Source organism: Eleutherodactylus coqui, chromosome 2 (genome assembly GCF_035609145.1).
Source record: "Eleutherodactylus coqui strain aEleCoq1 chromosome 2, aEleCoq1.hap1, whole genome shotgun sequence".
Taxonomy (NCBI): Eukaryota; Metazoa; Chordata; class Amphibia; order Anura; family Eleutherodactylidae; genus Eleutherodactylus; species Eleutherodactylus coqui.
Genome location: NC_089838.1, coordinates 57477297 through 57496573, shown reverse-complemented (window position 1 = coordinate 57496573; position 19277 = coordinate 57477297). Strand labels below are relative to the sequence as shown.

The window sequence follows — 19277 nt, the reverse complement described above, 5'->3', positions numbered from 1 at the left end:
TTCCGATATACTTTCTTTCCCTTCCCCCTAAAGACAGGAAATTTTGTAAGCCAGTTCAATTCCCCACCAGTCCAGCGCCATCACTCGGGTCCTTCTTTGGTGGGTTTTGTTAACATGGCTGCAGTGTTGACACGTTTATATACACCATATTCACCCTAGTTGGGGGGGAGCAAATAACTATGTATAAAACACATTAGGGGACAATACAAGGATCTCTCCCATGATCTGTTTATACCCGGGACTGTGACGGTAACATCCTCTACATCTAAAGAAAAGAAGGTTTTGTAACCAACACAGAAGAGGGTTCTTTACTGTGGGAGCAGTGAGATCTGGAACTCTCTGCCTGAGGACGTGGTGATGGCAAAATCCATAGAGGAGTTTAGGCGACTAGATGTTTTTCTAGAGTGCTATGGTATTACAGGAGAGAGACCATTGTATTCTTTCAGCCTCACATACTATATTACACACATCACTGCTGCAGCCAATCACTGTCTTTAGACACCTGGGTTTGTTATAGGCATCTCGTGTGTGAACGGCAGGTGACCACTGAGGCTAGCAATGGGCTGCAAGGTCCACATGAACGGTGTGGACCAGAATAGCTGCGCTGGGCTGACAAAAACAATTGATTTGGTCTTTCCCTGCCCAGAGCAACTTTTTTTGAAAGTTTTTGAAAACCCTGTTAACCCCTTGCCATCCAAGTATGTAGATGTACAGCCTGGGTGAGAAGCAGATCCTGTGAATGGGCATGGATTTACACCCTGCGAATAGTATGGACTCAAAAGCTGAGCCTATGCCAACCACACCAAGAACTGTCTGCCGGCCTCCCACTGCAACAGTAATCTGTGAAGACCCTGGTCCCCACTGTTAACCCCTTACATGTCATAATCAATGCTAGTTGTAGTATTTAAAGGGCTCACAGAAAGAGGTTTTCTTTCTGTGACGTCATCGGCCCTTCCCCTTACAATTGCAGAGGACCAATGGGTTGCCAAGGTAAGTGGACGCCAGGCAATGGTGTCTGGACCTGTCATTGTCATTGACTGATTTGCCATGAGAAGCATTGCGGTGCAGAAGTACTGCAATGTACTATCGGTACGATTTTATAGTTTGACTGATTCAAGTCCTCTACAGGAACGTAAAAAAAAAAAAGTACGCTCTTTCCCCTTTTGTTTTGAAATACATGTAAGAAAACTTAAAAAAACACGTTTGGTATTGCCTCATCAGTAACAACCTGTGCAATTAATTGAACACACATTTTTCTGCATGGCAAGCCCTATATAAAAAAAACTGCCAAATTGCTCATTTCGCCTCCCAAACAAAACTGCAATAAGTGGTCAAAAAAGCCACATGTACCCCCAAAATGGTACTACGGTAATTAAAACCCATAGCTCGTCGTGCAACAAAACAAGCCCTCACACGTCTCTGTCCGTGGAAAAATAAAGTTATGGGACTTGGAATATAGCGATGCAAAAAAATAAATAAAAAAACAAAAAAGGTGTAATTTCTTGTTATTTGCGCCAAGCTGCAGATAAAATGTTGTTTAGGCTGCATGATTAACACTGTAGAGAGAAAAAAAACACTAACAGAATTCATGTTTTTTGTCCTTCTATCTGCCCTCCAAAAACTAGATTCATTATGTGTATTCAAAAAATGGTACCAATAAAATCTACTTCCACCACACAAAAAAACAAGCCCTCATATGGCCATGCCGATGAGAAAATAAAGTTATGGCTTTTGAAAAGTGGAGATAAAAATCTCAAAAAAATTGGCACATCCCGAGGTCCAATATAGGCTGTGTCACTAAGGGGTTCAATTTATTATCGAAGATTAGAAAAAAGTCCTACTTTATTTTCCCCAAAATGCGCCACCTCATCTTCATGGGCTGTTACTGGTATTGCGATGGAACTATAGAAGTTTTCTATCTCCTATGTGGGTGGTGCGATTATGAATCGCCAGGACAATCCCAATCCGTACGCCCTCCAGGAGTTTCAGATAAAAGGATTAACTAAAAAGGGGGCTAGCTACATCATGAATGAAGATGATTTCACCGGAGTGCCCTTTTAAGACAACTTACAGCCTGCCTACAAACCCCGAGCCAGTAGAGGACGCTGTGCTCAGGAGAATTGTATGTGATTAGGCCCCTTTTTCCTCACACACTCTCTGTAGCGAAAGTATTATCCCTCAATGTATCAAACCTATAGTTGACATTCTTCAGTGATTGCAGAGATTCTGAGAGGTTGCAGAGAGATATCGGGGGTGGGGGGGGGGGGGGGAGGAAGAAGAGGGGGGCTGAAGAATTGAGAAGGGGACCTTTTTCTTTAATAGGATATATTCCAAAGTTTGCATATACAATTGATTGTTTGAGCTGTACACTTTATAAGGAGATTCTCTACAATCCCCTCCAGTATTTTCAGGGCTCTACAGTTGTATCTGACGGTGAAAGCATTTGTTATTCCCCTATGTCGCGGCAAAAATATATGGCCGTCTAGGGAAAGCGGAGTGTACCTTGTGAATGACGTCATATGACCCATGCTACGGCGATAGCCTGATGAGGGACAGCAGAGTGTACCCTGTGACTGAAGTCTAGGTGACCCGTGCAGTAGGGCTGCAGTAGAGTTCAGTACGTCATATGACGGAGGAATTAAATGACAGAGCCCACACAGTTATGGATTCATCAAAGAATTCCCAACAAATCGATGTCGGGCTTCTTTATTTATAGCCCCCTTACATTGGGGTGTCGCAACATCATTGGACAATTAACTTTGCAGTTTATTGGTTAGTTTCCAATCCAACATTTCTCATAGGTCAACTTAACCCTTCTTCGTGTCCATTGGTTACACCTCATTACTCCAAGAAATATCATAGTTCTTTGCACAGTTCTCAATCTGACCTCTGATTGGCTACTTCTCAGACATTACATGGCATTCACTGGATACATTCTGATTCTTTATTTGCATACCTTCCAGAAACTTCCAAGTCAGCAGTGAATAACTCTTGACGGAGTGCTGAGAGGCCCAAGTAGCTGGAAGTCCTTATCTTATCTCACCATATGTGTTAGCTCGTACTTTAGCTAAGCATGTGGTCGGCCATTTTGTGTAGTCCTTTTCATATGACTCAGTGGCGTAATATTAAATATTACTTATATACCCACATTTACGTGTATATATACAGGCATACACACCTACATGTATATATACGTATATATATATATATATATATATATATATGTATATATATATATATATATATATATATATATATATATACTCACATATATCCAGCTCATGAACTATTTTATTCTCTAGTCTAGTGTGAGGCGTCAACCCCTCCCTTAGTATCTTGATATTCCTAGGGCCCCTTCAGCTAACATGTGGAAGCTTCTTGATATTCTTATCTCATCCAGACATATGTCCCTAGTTTGTGAAGTAACTTCTCCTGGTATATTTCAATGGTGTCTCTCATTGCGCATTTTTAAATTCATATAATTATTATAATACCTTACAATCAAATAATTTCCATTACACACTAGTAGAACCGTATCTTCTAAAAATTGTGCTTCCATTAGCCATTCTACGCCAGTCACTAAAGGATAGAAGCCGGCGCTGGTTCAGCTGTTAGCTAGATGACTGATTTTTGTAGTAGGAAATAAAATCTCCATTAATTGAGCAGTCTTCCAACCTAATTTCCCAATGGATCCACCTGGATGTAGAGATGCCATGTCAGACTAGGCATTTAAAAATATCTGATTGTCAGGGTTTTGATAATTTGTTGTCTTGGCTATATGGCATTCTCTAAGGGAACAATCATATAAATTGGCTTCAAAATGTATATTTAATGTTCTAGTGGTGGGGACGAGGTGTAATTTTTAAATTTTTTTTTTTTTTTTAATGGTATGATAGATTCAGCTGCTCTTTCCGGAGCCAGGGTGAGTAATCAGGGAGATCATGTGCACAGAGCGGCGTGCTGCAGGTTATTACTATTGGACTGAGCTCCCGAAGCCGGAACTCCATTGAGGGGCAATGGAGGAGAAATGGGACTTGTCTTTTGTCTCCTGAAACGGTGGGACAACTCCCTAAATCCAGGACATTGGAGAGACATGCAAACAGCCATGCTCTTGGTTTGGTGCTTGTTATGTCTGCATATCTTATAATTATTCATGTGTAAATAATCAGTAAAATTATTAATGTTGTCTTAGGCCTCTCACACAGACGCTTTTTACCACAATTAACACTTTGTTTTAAACGTCACATTAATCATGGTACAACACTCCAATTGAAATCAATGGGGCCTGGCAGACATGCGCTCGATCGCCGTGCTGAACAGCGCTTTCCGGCGTTGCAATTTTCGAGCCGAGCCTGTTCTGTATTTGTCCGTTTAGTGCACCTCATCACCCATCAAAATGATGGGGTGAGCTAATGCGCTGTCAGACGCAGGGAGCATTCGTGTGATAGCAGCCTTACTCTACCAGGTAGTTCTTTTATGATCACTTTGGACTATCAGCAAGTTACAATTTTATGTAGATTTTTTTTTTAATATACATGTAGTAAAGTATTAATCTTTTGTGTTTTTCTCTTTATCTTTTCAGGAACTGGAGATATCGTTGCCATAATGATTTCAGAGTCTACGGGTCGAGAAATCCTGAGTTATGTGGAAAGGAACATCTCCGTGCTTATGGCAATAGCAGTTGGGTCTCGAAGCCCAGCTAAGAACTTGAGTCGAGGCTCTTTGGTTTTTGTCTCAATTTCTTTTATCGTCTTGATGATTATTTCTTCGGCTTGGTTAATATTTTACTTCATACAGAGGATCCGATACACAAGTGCTCGAGATCGGAACCAGGTAAATAGCCCTTCATTTAGATCAAGAATGGCATTTGTTACCTTTGTGTTTTGTCTTTTTAATACTTTGGCAAAGATATAATTTCTGCTGAATTCTTTTATGTTTAAGGCCTTCCTCACACATACGTTTTTGCACAGCGTTTAGCGTTGCGTTTTCAGCGCTGCACTAAATGCTGTCCGACGCTCCCATTCATTTACACAAGCGTCAAAATGCTGCACTCTGACAGCGATACATGTTCTATCTCTGGCCGTTTTCAGCTGTGCGTCACCCATTGAAATGAATGGGCAGCAGGTTCAGCGCTGCTGAAAATGTAGCACAACCTGTAACGTAAAAGCGCAAGAGCTAGCTGCACTACCTAACAAAAAAAGAGTACTTGCCTAGCTGGCGCTGATGAGGTCCCGCTGCTGTTCTCCGAAGCTCTGGGCAGGCTATTAGGCACTTGTCAAGCGGACAGACCATCTATTGCTATTGACTGTGATTTGAAATGCCCGCCTTCCAGTGATGGATTGCTCTGATTGGTTCAGGAGCGCTGGTTCCGCCAATCACAGCCTGCGCTCGAAGGACCAATTACAGCCATTTAATGAATGGCTGTGATTGATGCATCCGGCGCTGGCTGTGATTGCACGAGCATGCTGGCACTCAGTGGGCACAGCCAATCAGAGCAGTCTTCAAACCCCATCACGAGCAAAAAAATTCTCTGTCTGCGATAAATGCCAGGAGCAGGGACCCGGACAGCACCAGCTAGTAGAGTTTTTATTTTTTATTTTTTTTCCCCAGCATCCTTGGCTGCGAAAACGTTTAAAAAATGCATGACAATGCTGCTGAAACTGCAGTAAATGGAGCATTAAAAAACATTGCGTTTCTGCAAACGCCTGTGTGAGGGAGGCCTAAAGGGAATGTGTCATCAGAACAATGACTGTTGTATAAATCAAGCTTTTATGTTAAAATTATCTTAAGAATTTTTGGTGCTCTTATCTATAATTTTCAATGTCACAGTCCATATTTTTGAAAAATATATACTCCAAATCTTATAGGTTTAACACTGACCACTAACTGACTTAGCCTAATGAGGTGTCATCTCATTATCATCATGGGCAGATCTACAAGGAAAGGTGAAACCTATATATAGAAAACACAGGATTCCCAGTGGGTATTGATCATAGCTCACCTCCTCTCCCTCCCTGCACTGGTCACACAACATGCCCACAGCAATCTCCTACAGAAGTCAGTAGGTCAGATTCTTTCCATTGTGTGACTGACCCATAAGGCTGGTATAATGCAGATCTCTAAATGCTGTTACCTGCATACTCAACAGGACAGGCTTTTCTTAGGTCCAGATCTTGCCGTTTCTACAAATTGGATGGAGGTGTTGACATGTTCTAACGAGCTAACAGAAAGGGGTCATCGATTTCATACTGTTTGTGTCAAATTCTGACCTCCCATCAGCATGGTGCAGCAGAAATCTGGATTCATCCGACCAGGAGATGTTTTTTAGCTCTTTTACCCAATGGAGTCTCACCTATGTGTTCCCCTTAGCAATGGTGCTGCAACTGGTAATCTGCTGGTAAAGTCCATCTGCGTTATAGAACAACAAATTGTGCATTTGGACAGGTTACTTAGAGCTCCGCTGTTGTATTTGACTACAATTTGACTGTTCACTTTATATTTGTCAGAACAATTCTTGACATCCTCCTCTGACCCCTTTCATTGATGAGTTGTTTCCATCCACAGATGTCCCTTTTCGCTATGTTTTTCCTTGATCACACCATTCTCAATATACATTCCACTCTGGTGTATGAGAAACCGCCACAAAGTTGGTAGTGAAATCCTGGCACTGGCTAGTCTGGCAGTGATGACCAGGTCTTGTTGGAAGTTGCTCAAATCACTGGATTTCCATCTAATATGGTTTCACACTGAAACTCATCCACGGAAAACTTGTCACGTGATGTTCTGCTGCACTTCGGGTGTTGCCAAGTGCAGTATAAAATGCATCAGGTTATTTTGATCTTATGCTGCACTATTTTTCCTAATGGGATCTGCAACACACTGGGATCTGCAACAACACGCCTCCCTGGAGTTGTGCTTCCCATATGGCTGACGCCAAGGGGGAAAACCCTGCTAGAATATGCGACGTGTGGGCGGAGCAGGACCCGTCCCTTCCCCCTCCTGCATCCGGCATAGGGGAGCTGAACGCATCAGAGAGGTCACAGCGCCTGACAGCCTTAATTACCTCGGGCTGCGGCGTGGCAGGAGCTCCGGAGCCCTTGGAGGCGGCAGGACAGCGCGGCAGTTGAAGCGGGGGCCGGGGTCAGCGTCTGCAGATGCACACCTGGTGATTCCTCCAGCACAGCGATGAGCGAGCGTGGCGTCCCAGGGGGCGGGGCGCCGGCGCGCGGCCACCAGGAGGCAGACGGAGCACTTCCGGGTTACGGCCCGAGCCTCCGGGTTGCGGCCACGCCCCCTCTGACCGCGGGAAGATTGAAAAGGAGCGGCCGGAAAACAGTATGGCCGCTCCTGTGATGAGAACGGCACCTGCTTTTGCAGGAGCCAGCTCTGTGCCTCAGCACATACCGCAGACCGAGCTTCAACAGCAGCAATACAGAGACCTGCCGCAGCACTACCTTCCTGTGGCAGCATAGCCATTTTTTCTGCCGCAGCATCGGACGGCACCAGCCACCGGCCGCGCTGCCAGCCAGCGGTCACTGGATTTTCAAGGGACTGCAGTTCCGAACCGGATGCCGGCAGAGACGCCAGACGCAGTCCAGTACCGAAGCGGTCAACAGCAGCCTGCCCAGGATAACACCAGCATTTTTTTCGTGACTGGTATCCACGTCAGCACCTGAGGTCCACCGTGTGCCAGGATCCAGAGGCTCCAGCTGGACGAGGGGTGACAGCTGCAAGACCGGGTAAGCCCTGCCTAGGCGGCACTACCGTGGTCCCCCCCCCCCCCGCAGGTGCTCACCCTCAGCAGTACGGGTACCCCCTCTCTTCGTGGGTAGAGGTCCCCGGTTCACTACGCCATGTCTGACCCCAGATCTGAGGGTTCCAGCCCGGCCAAGGGGAGGGTTAAATATTACGTATGCACCTTATGCAATACCAAGTTTGCTTGCGGTCAGGGGGATCCCCGCTGCGCAAAATGTACCCCGACGCGCCCAGCCCCAGGGACCACAGTGCCCCCCGCCGCCCCTGTGGAGCAAGGGACCGAACCAGAATGGGCCAGGTCGTTAGCTGCCGCAGTCTCTGGCTTAGCCAGTTCATCGGCAGTGATTCTACGTCGTCTAGAATCTGGCTCTGAGGTATCCTCTACGGAATACGCACAGGGGAGATCATGCAAGAGATGGAGATCCCGCAGTAGCGAGGACACCTCCCGTAGGCACCGCCATGCCAGAAAGTCTCCTAGGCCCTCCAGGTCCTGCCGGTACAGAGACTCTCAGCATGGCTCCCAGGGCTCTAGGGAGTCCGTGCGGATGTACCACCATTCTAGGCACGCCTCTCGGTCCAGATACTCACCAAGGCCGGCCCGAGTCCACCCAGACTCCCCCTGGGCCTCATGCTCCGGGGCCTCCCAGAGCACGGCCCGAACACAACGGCCTCAGTCGTCGGCAGGCGAGAGTAGTGGCTCGGAGGAAGGCGAACGTTCTGGGGTCTCATCCCTGTCTGACCTGGATGATGAGCAGGTGTCGCGACTAGCCACCCTAATGGACAGTTTGGTGATAGCCGTAAAAGAGACACTACAGGTGTCAGCGGAGCTGGTGGAGGCAACCCCGGCTACAGTGGTGTTTAAACGCCAGAAACGGCCACAACAGGTGTTCCCGGACCACCAAGATTTCGCGGATGTCGTGGAGAAAGAGTGGCAAAACCCAGACAAAAGGTTTAAGCACCCGGGAAAAACCTGGGAGGTCACATACCCGTTTCCAGGTAACCTTGTGAAAAAGTGGTCAGCACCCCCAGTGGTGGATCCACCAGTGTCGCGGCTGTCCAGGGGCACGGCGCTACCAGCAGCCGAGGTCGCGGCATTAAGAATCCCACAGGAAAGAAAGCTCGACACATTAGCAAAGTCGGCTTTTCAGTCAGCAGGCACGGCACTGCAACCCATTTTTGCAGCCGCATGGGTAAGCAAGGCTTCCGTGGCCTGGGCTAAACAACTTCGGAAGGATATTCTGGCAGGCGCCCCACCCAGCGAGTTGGTGGAGGCCACGGATAGCATTATGCAGGCAGGCAAATTCGTGTGCGCAGCAGAATTGGACGCAGCAAAGTTCGTGGCCCGGGCATCCGCTGCATCAATTGCAACACGGCAAACCCTCTGGTTAAAAGGGTGGTCGGCGGACGCGGCGTCAAAAATGGTCCTCACGAAGCTACCCTTCAAGGGCGATAGGCTCTTCGGAGCCAGGTTGGACGACTTAATCAAGGACGCCACAGGCGGCAAAAGTACTTCCCTTCCACAAATACCTGTAAGGAGGGAAAAAATCCCATCGAAGAAAAGGCCATTTTCCCTTCGACATCATGACAGCATACATCTGGAGGTTGCTCACCTGCTGACCTGATGGGACAGGAAAAGGCAGAGCATAAAAGAAACCTCCCTTCCACCAAACACCAGTGCTTTTCCTGTCCCTTCAGGACAGCAGCGGCAGAGCTCCAGCGATGCTGTCCCATGCCGGAGGTTCCAGGGCTTACCGGTGAGCGGCGGCATCTCTCCTGGCAGCCCCGGTTGTCCCAGTGGGAAGTACCTCACCTGGGAGCTAAACGGGGACTGCGTGGGCCTGGGTCCAAGTACGGGCTTTCCGGCACCACTGCGGCCGTCATTTAGGCGGCGGCCGCAATCTCTGGGTCCGGCCGAGCAGCAGCATTCCTCAAGGGGGCGTGGCCTCGGCGGAGCTCCGGGAGTGACGCAGTGACGTCAGACGCTCCACACGGGGGCGTGGCCTAGCGTGAAAGGGGCGTGGCCTATCGCGGCTGGCGCCGGATTCAATTTTTAAAGCTCCTCTGCACCAGGGAAGATGGCTGGTGTTTCTTCACGCCGGGGAATCGGTCCTAAGTACAGGAGTTGATCCCACAAGCGCAGGATGTCGGCCAGAGAGGACCCAGAGAATCTCCAAACTGTAAGTGGTCCAGTGGGCCAACCTACAGACACCTGCACTACATACACTTCCTGACTACCAGAGTTCTCCCTTGTCATTTTAGGACAGGGATACTCAAAAACCTAGGGAGGCTAGGAGGAGGAGTAAAAAGTGTCCAGTGTGCTTGGCCAAACTCGACGACTCCTACACCAAAATATTATGTGCTGTTGGTTCTGCAAAAGTTCTGCAGGAGGAAAAATCTTCCCCTATGTCCGAAATTCAGTCGGTCGTCCGCGAAGAAGTTCAGTCCTCCCTCTCAGACCTCCAACCTGGGCCCTCAGGGGTTACACGAAGGTCTGCTCCGGCTGTGTCAGAGTCCGACTCTGACATGGCGGAAGATTTGGAGTTTGATAATCTTGGGGAAGTGTTGCAGGAGGAGAAAAAGTACCTTTTTTCCACCACTGACATGGTTCAACTTTTAAAAGCTGTACGTAGTACCATGCAGGTGGAGGAAGATGTGCAGCAACCCCGCACAGCGCAAGACGATATGTTTGCGGGATTGCTTCCACAACGGAAATCTTCGTTTCCTGTAAATGCCACACTCAAACAACTAATCCTGAACGAGTGGGATTGTGTGGATCAGGCTCCGCTAATCCCTAGGGAGTTCAAGGAGCGCCTTTTATTTGCGGGAGACGAGGTGGCGTTTCTGGACGAAATGCCGAAAGTAGATGCGGCTATCGCTATGGTATCCAGGAAGTCTGGATTACCATCTGAAGATACGTCCCACTTAAAGGACTCCTTGGACAATGAAGTGGACATGACCATGCGTAAGGCCTGGTCCACGTCCAGCCTTATTATAAAATCCAATATCGCGGCCACTTCTGTGGCTCGCTCCATGGCGGTCTGGCTGCATCAGCTCGTGTCCCTAATTGACCAAAAAGCCTCCAGGGAAGAGTTTGTGAGCGGCATCCCTCTGCTACAGATGGCAACGGGGTTTCTGGCGAATGCCTCTATGGAAGCGGTCCGCTTCGGAGCTCGCATGGCAGCCCTATCCAACACCGCCAGAAGGGCAGTCTGGGTAAAGGAGTGGTCGGGGGACTTAACATCCAAAAACAAGCTGTGTACCCTACCCTTTCGGGGCGCACGCATTTTTGGACCGGACCTGGATCGCCTGCTGGAAAAAGCAGCTGACAAGAACCAGGGACTGCCAGCCATCAGACCGCCCAAGAGACCCTTCACTCCACGTCCCTCGTCTACATACGCTGGGAAAGGGAAGACCGGAAGATGGTCTTATCCGAAGGGTGGAAGGGGTAAGACTCTCTTATTGTTGTCCCTCAGCCCGCATCTTCGTGCCCGGTGGGCGGTAGACTGGCTCGTTTTGCCACTAGTTGGCGTAACATAACGAGTGGGTGCTACACCTGGTGGCGGAGGGGTACAAGATCGAACTAGAATCTCGCCCCCCTGACAGATTTATTGTAACCTCAATCCAGTCTCCAGCCCTAGAGCAGGCTCTGTTGAGAGGTGTACAGAACCTGCTGGATCTTGGCGCGGTTATCCCCGTCCCCAAGAAGGAACAGGGAAAGGGATTTTATTCCCCCCTTTTTCTGGTTCCCAAACCAGATGGCTCCCACCGCACAATAATTAACCTCAAAGAACTGAATAAATTCATTGAGTATAGGAAATTTAAAATGGAGACTATCAGAACTGCAACTCCCCTAATTGCCAGGGATAATGTAATGGCTACAATTGACCTAAAGGATGCTTACTTTCACATCCCTATTTACGCCAACTCGCAAAAGTTCCTGAGGTTTGCGCTGAGAATGGAAGGGGAAATCTGTCACTTTCAGTTTATTTGCCTCCCATTTGGAATTTCCTCTGCTCCGCGGATCTTTTCCAAGGTGGTGATAGAAATGTTGCCTTTTTGCACAATCGTGGGATTATTATCGTCCCCCTACTTGGACGACTTCCTGCTGGTGGCAGAGTCCCCGACTTTTCTGAGGTCACACTTGGGTTCCACGCTTCAACTGTTTAAGGACCTGGGTTGGATTATTAATGATCTAAAATCCAACATGGAACCAGAAACCAGGAAAAAATTCCTGGGAGTCATTCTGGATTCCAGTCTCCAAAATTCGTCCCTTCCTCCTCTAAGGAAACAGCTTATTTTAGAGGAATGTTCCACTCTCTATAAAAAATCTAGAGTAACAGTAAGAGATGCAATGCGGATCCTGGGGCTAATGACTTCATGTATTGGTGTGGTTCCCTGGGCCCAGTTCCATAGTCGCGGTCTCCAGTCACTAATCCTTCAGAATTGGGACAATTTACAGTCCTCACTCGACCAGACAATCTCTATTTCTGCTAAAGCCAGATCTTCACTCCGCTGGTGGTTGTCATCGGACAACCTGTCACGGGCATCTGAATGGAACTTGGACCCTGCAATAATAATCACAACAGATGCCAGCGCCAAAGGGTGGGGGGCCCACTTTGAAGGCGGTCATGTACAGGGTACTTGGGACGCTCATGAGAGATCTGGTTTGTCTAACTCTAGAGAACTTAATGCGGTGTGGAAATCCCTACGTAGCCTGCAATCGCTCTTAGGGATGAAGCATGTGAGGATCTTTTCAGATAATATGACGATAGTGTCACTCATTCGCCACCAGGGTACCACCAGGAATCCTCTACTGCAGCAGTTGGCGGGAAGGATCCTTCAGTGGGCGGAACTCACAACCAAGTCACTGTCGGCCTTTCACATAAAAGGAGCCGAGAATTCAGCCGCGGACTTTCTAAGCAGGAAGAAAGTGGACCCAGGAGAGTGGGAACTCCATCCCGAGGTGTTCATCCTGCTTGTGACGAAATGGGGGGTACCAGAAATAGACCTATTTGCGTCAAACGCAAATACCAAGTGCCGGCTTTTCTTTTCCCGAGGCACGGAGAAACAGGCCTTGGGCACGGACGCTCTCTCTCACCCCTGGGTTTGGGACTTGGCGTATGCTTTTCCCCCTTTACCATTAATTCCGCTCCTACTAAGGAAATTACTGCGGTCAAGCCTGTCAGTAATTCTGGTAGCGCCTTATTGGCCCAAAAGACCTTGGTTTCTTCTCCTGAGATCTTTGTCAGTGGGAGAGCCTTTCCACCTTCCACCAAGACCGGACCTATTGCTGCAGGGCCCTCTTCTTTACCCGGAGGTTCACAAGTTCAGGCTTACGGCCTGGATCTTGAACGGGTAAAATTCTTGGGGAAGGGTCTTTCTCCTAACGTAATTTCCACTATTAGCGAGAGCCTTAAACCCTCGACAAAAAAGATCTATTCCAAAGTCTTGGAAAAATTCTCAGAGTGGATGGGCCAGGACATCCAGCAGTTAGATCAGCCAGACATCCGTAAAATCCTAGATTTTCTCCAGGCGGGCCTGGATAAAGGGTTGAGTCCGAATACCCTCAAAGTCCAAGTTGCGGCTTTGGGGGCATTCTTTGATCTCGCGCTTGCGGAGCACAGGTGGATTAGGAGATTTCTTAGAGAGGCAAGTAGATTGCATCCATTTACAAGGCTTTCGGCACCCCCCTGGGATCTGACCATAGTCCTTCAGGCCTTCTGCGACCCCCCCCCCCATTTGAACCTATTAGAGATCTATCCATCGCCTTGCTGACGTATAAGGTAGCCCTCCTCGTGGCAGTCACGTCGGCTAGACGCGTGGGTGAAATCCAGGCCCTCTCACGAAGGACCCCATATATGACTATTCACCCAGACAAAATAGTATTTTCTTTAGACCCGTCCTTTCAGCCTAAAGTCTTGTCAGATTTCCACAGAGGCCAGCCAATAGTCATTCCAGCCTTCTGCCAAGATTTCAAAAACGAAAAGGAGCAGAAGCTCCATAATCTAGATGTCAAAAGAGCTGTACTAGCGTACCTTGAGGCAACGAAAAGTTTCAGAAAGACTGATAAACTTTTTCGTTCAATTTCAGGGGCAGGTCAAAGGAAGGGCCGCTTCTAAAGATGCGATCGCCCGGTGGCTCAGGAGAGCCATCCAGGAGGCGGCTTACAAGGCCAAGGGAGGGCATCCCTCCTCCAGATTGATTGAAGGCCCACTCGACGAGAGCGGTGGCATCTTCTTAAGCAGAAAGAGCGCACGCGTCAATCGAGCAGATTTGTAACGCAGCCACGTGGACTTCTGGACATACTTTTATTAAACACTACAGGCTGGACTTTAAATGTAGTCAGGACGCAACCTTCGGTAGGAAGGTGCTCCAAGCGGTAATCCCTCCCTAAAGCCCATGCCAGTTATTTGGTATTCCTCCAGATGTATGCTGTCATGATGTCGAAGGGAAAACGGGAATTTTTCTTACCGATAATTCCCTTTCTTGAAGGCATCATGACGGCATACGGGCTTTCCCCCCCCCTACCGACACGGTTACCCTTGTTTTGTCCAACACATGAGGTAATGTGTATGCTTATGTTTCTTTGTCTGAGGTGTGTGATGTCAATAAAAACACACCTTCTGGTTAAGTATTCTGTCACTGTGGTTATTTGGAACGCACTGGTGTTTGGTGGAGGGGAGGTTTCTTTTATGCTCTGCCTTTTCCTGTCCCATCAGGTCAGCAACCACCAGATGTATGCTGTCATGATGCCTTCAAGAAAGGGAATTATCGGTAAGAAAAATTCCCGTTTTTTCAGTCCTTTCGATGGTTCACGTCTCGGCCGGTACGGGTCAGTGGCCCCAACCTAGAAGGGCCCCAACGTATCAGGGAAGGGGCCCCGCCTTTAAGTCAAGACTGACCTGGCGGTCCTGGTCAGGAACCACCAGGGGTTCTGGTCCAAAGAACATGGCATGAATCTCCGCCCCCACCCAGTGTCACCAGGATGGGGGGCAGGCTCTCCCTATTCTGGGAGATATGGTGGAGCCACGTGACCGATGCATGGGTACGGGAACTCGATCGAGTTCACGACTCTACTGCAAGATTCCTTTCTCAGGTCCAGGGTGCCGGCGACTCCGGAAGGAGTGGCCAAATTACAGCTGGCGGTGGAGAACCTGCTGGCACAGGGGGTAGTGAAACCAGTGCCGACTGCGCAAAGAAAACTAGGTTTCTATTCAAACCTCTTTTTCCCCAGTCGTCTCCACGACAGCACCAATTGAGATTGCCTCCTCCTGATAGGACAGGAACACACTGAGAGGTTAAAAGCTCCCCCCCCCTTCCCCACTTTCCTCAGTGTCTTCCTGTACTGCCAGGAGGCAGGATCTCTGAGAGGGGCTGGTGGAGAAGCCAGCCAGGATTACTTACAGGCGGATCGGAGGGCAGTGGGTCAGCCTGTCCTCCCTTCCAAGCCAGACGACTCCCAGGACGCCGCATGGGGTGGTAACCCCCGGGCCAGGTTCCTCCCGCGGCGGCCCATGGGGGGTACAAAGCGGGAGCCTCAGTCCCCCTCGTCCTCCCTGCAGAGTTACAGCGCGGCGCTCCAGGAAGCCCTTCGGCGGGGGCCGGGGCGCCGCATCACGTGTCCAGCGCGATTACGTCATCGCATCTGCATCAGGAGCGGAGGGGGCGGGGCTTAGCGCAGGAGCGCGAAAATTTAAAAAAATAGGAACCTGAGAGAAGCCAGAACAAACCAGCACTACAGGTCGCAAGGTGTCTGCAGCACTGGTATAGTAATGAGTGCTCCAGCCCCAGAGACAGCTGAAACCTCAGCCTCAGCAGCCGTAAGTAGCCAGTGCGGCAAAAAATACAATGCAAATATCCCAGTGTATTGTGTATGGAAAAATTGCATATTTACCCGCAAAAATGCTTTATTTGTCACGGGCATAAAAAAAGACATACCCCCAAGAACAAAGCTCAGAAAATGCGTGGAATGCGGGATAAAACTGCCAGCTATGTACCAGAGGCCTCTATGCAAGGCATGCGTAGCTAGGCTAGTCAAAGAGGAATCGGGGGGATTCATGGAGGACGTTAGGAAGCTGGTGAAAGAAGAAGTTAGATCAGCCCTAACGTCACAGCTGGCGCCGCCAGCGAAACGCCAGAAAAGGGCGTATGTTCCTGACGAGCCTTCCGACTCCGAGAGATCGGGTCAGAGCAAGAGGAACAGGCGGCCGAGGAGTCCTCAGATGAGGAGGACTACAAAAGATAATCAATTCCGTTAAGTCGTCCTGATGGAATAAGTAAGTCAGTCAGGGCTACACTAAAAATGGAAGTGCCCAGAGAACCACGTACCTTACAAGATGAGATATTCGGGGGACTAGGGGAGAGGCGCAAGCATACCTTCCCTGTCCACAAGAATATCACCAAAATAATCCAGAAAGAGTGGAGGAAACCAGACGCAAGCTCCTTCTCCACTAGAGGGGTAAAAAGAAGGTACCCATTCGAGGAGGAAGTTTGCGCAAGCTGGGAGGAGGTACCTAAGGTAGACGTCCCAGTGTCCAAAGTAGCCAGGAAAAGGACCCTGTCCTTGGAGGACGCCGCACAGTTAAAAGATCCCATGGATCGCAAAGCTGAGGGCCTTCTAAAGAAATCATGGGAGGCAGCGGCAAACATACTTAGGCCAGGGATCGCAGCCACTTGTGTGGCGCGAACTCTGGGGGTATGGCTAGAACAGCTACACCTAACCAATAAGACGCCGAGGAAACAGATCCTAAATTCCCTTCCGATCCTGCGTATAGCAACAAATTTCCTAGCGGACGCCGCGGCCGAAACTGTCAAACTCTCGGCAAAAGCTACAGCCCAGTCTAACTCAGCCAGAAGAGTGTTATGGCTGAAATCGTGGTCAGGCGACCCAGCCTCAAAAAATAAGCTATGCGCCCTCCCGTTCTACGGACAGTTTTTGTTCGGACCGGACCTTGACAAGATTCTAGAGAAGGCGGCCGACAAAAAGAAGGGATTCCCGGAAGAAAAGCCACAGAGAGGGAAGACCTTCTTCCGGGCCCCAGTGCAACAGCCAGAGGCCTACCGAGGCAAGGGCAAGACAGGCCGCTGGAGTTACCCCAAGGGGGGCAGAGGAAGGAACATCCTCTTTAACCCCCACCAGGGGGAGCCAAAGCAGAGACCCTGACGCCATCCCTGTAGGGGCAAGGCTGGGGAGCTTTGTGGATCAATGGGCCACGATTTCCGAAGGCCCATGGATCCCAAAGATCTTACAGCAGGGATACCGGATAGAGCTGGTGTCCTTCCCCAGAAGAAAATTCATTATCACGGGAGGCTCCAAACAACAGTTACACCTACTAAGCCAAAGCGTTCGGGACCTGCAACAACTAAATGCAATATCCCCCGTACCGCAAAACGAGGAAACCAAGGGCCATTATTCCAGGCTCTTCCTAGTAAGAAAACCCTGCCGGAAACAGAGGATGATAGTGAATCTGAAACCTCTGAACACCTGCATCAGATACAGAAAATTCAAGATGGAGTCCATCTCCTCAACGATAAAGTTGATTCCCAAAGGAGCCTACATGGCATCCATCGATTTAAAGGATGCTTATTTCCACGTACCAATCCACGAGGGGTCCCGGAAATACCTAAGGTTCGCAGTGGATATGGGCAAAGGAATAGAGCACCATCAATTCAGATGTCTGCTCTTCGGGATCTCCTCAGCACCCAGAATCTTCATCAAAATTATGGCAGAGGTAGCCGCCTACCTGAAGAAGAAGTCGGTCCTAATAGTACCCTACCTGGACGATATTTTAATAAAAGCAGAGTCCAGAAAATTCCTAACGAAACACCTGAGGATAGTGCTAGAACTTCTCCAATCCTTAGGATGGATCATAAACTGGGAAAAATCCAGCCTAGATCCCGACAAACAGAAAACGTTTCTGGGTATAACGCTCAACTCAGAATCGCAATGCTCCTACTTACCCGAGGAGAAAATACAAAAAATCCGACGGCTAGTCAAAACCTTTCTACGGAGACGATTATGCACAATTCGGGAAGCCATGTCTCTCCTGGGAAGCTTGACGTCATGCATTTCAGGAGTGGAATGGGCCCAGGCTCACACCAGAGCCCTGCAAGCCTCAGTCCTATCCCCGTGGGACAAAAGGCAGTCCTCTGTAGGGACAAGAATGCACATCCCAAGCGCGGTGAAAACATCCCTGCGTTGGTGGACATCCCCAGAGAACCTGCGGAGAGGGGTTCATTGGCTACAAAACCCAGCCACTCACATCACAACGGATGCAAGCGCCTGGGGATGGGGAGCGCATGTGGGGAACCAGTTCTTTCAGGGCCCATGGCGTCAAAGGACAAAAGAACAGTCCTCAAATTAAAGGGAACTACAGGCCGTATGGCAGGTCCTACAGCAGTTAGGGAACTCGCTACGGGACCAGCATATAAAGATACTGTCTGACAATATCACCGCGGTCGCCCATATACGACACCAAGGGGGCACAAGATCTCCCGTCCTGCAAAACATCGCACAGAAAATTTTCCACTGGGCAGAGGGCTGGATCCTCTCGATCACGGCAACCCATTTGAAGGGGACGCTAAACCAAAAAGCGGACTTTCTAAGCAGGAGGCAAATAGACCCAGGAGAATGGTCTCTCTCCCTGGAAGCATTCAGAATCCTGACCAACCGGTGGGGGACCCCACAATTGGACCTGTTCGCAACCAGGGAAAATGCCAAAGTAAGCAATTTCTTCTCCCTCCGGCCAGGAGATCGTCCGACAGCAGTAGACGCCCTAGGCCAAGACTGGGGAGGGGGGCTGGCGTACGCCTTTCCTCCTATACCGTTGATCCCCAGAGTCTTACAACATTTCAGAACCCAGGTATGCACACTAATCCTGGTGACCCCCTTCTGGCCCAAGAGAAGCTGGTTCGGTCTTCTAGCAACATTGAGCGTCCAGGACCCAGTCACCTTCCCTACCTGGACAGATCTTCTATCGCAGGGGCCACTGAACCATCCGAGCCTAGACAAGCTCCACTTAACAGCATGGCTCTTGAGGAATCCTCACTAAGAGAGAAGGGGTTCTCAGAGAGAGTAGTAAAAACGTTAATGTCCAGCAGAAAAAAGACGACCCACCGTATCTACCAGAAAGTTTGGAGAAGGTTTTCCTCATGGAGACAGGGAAGGGATCGCGGGGATTCTATCCCGGACATCCCTCTAATCTTAGAGTTCTTGCAGGCCTAGAGATGGGCCTCTCTCCAAGCACCCTGAAGGTCCAGGTCGCAGCCCTTAGCGCCATATGTGACACAAAGTTCGCAGACAACAGATGGGGCAACAGGTTCCTAGCAGCAGCAACTAGATTACGGCCTAGGCCCATAAATCTTTTTCCAGACTGGAACCTTAATTGGGCCCTAAGGGCCATGAAAACGGTACCATTCGAGCCAATCGAAGCACTACCCATAAAAATGCTTACTATCAAGACCATTTTCTTAGTAGCCATCACCTCCGCAAGACGGGTTAGCGAGCTGCAGGCCTTATCCAT

At 49.2% G+C, this 19277-nt stretch overlaps 1 protein-coding gene across 3 annotated transcripts in view; it reads left to right on the top strand.

Annotated features, from left to right (window-relative positions):
• The window catches only part of RNF130 (ring finger protein 130), a 516622-nt gene that overhangs the window by 178222 nt on the left and 319123 nt on the right, over window positions 1–19277 (top strand). For all 3 annotated transcript variants that reach the window (XM_066591020.1, XM_066591021.1, XM_066591019.1), the window contains exon 3: window positions 4583–4833. In XM_066591020.1, coding sequence (XP_066447117.1) covers window positions 4583–4833 — 251 coding nt within the window. The remainder of the gene's footprint in view (window positions 1–4582; window positions 4834–19277) is intronic.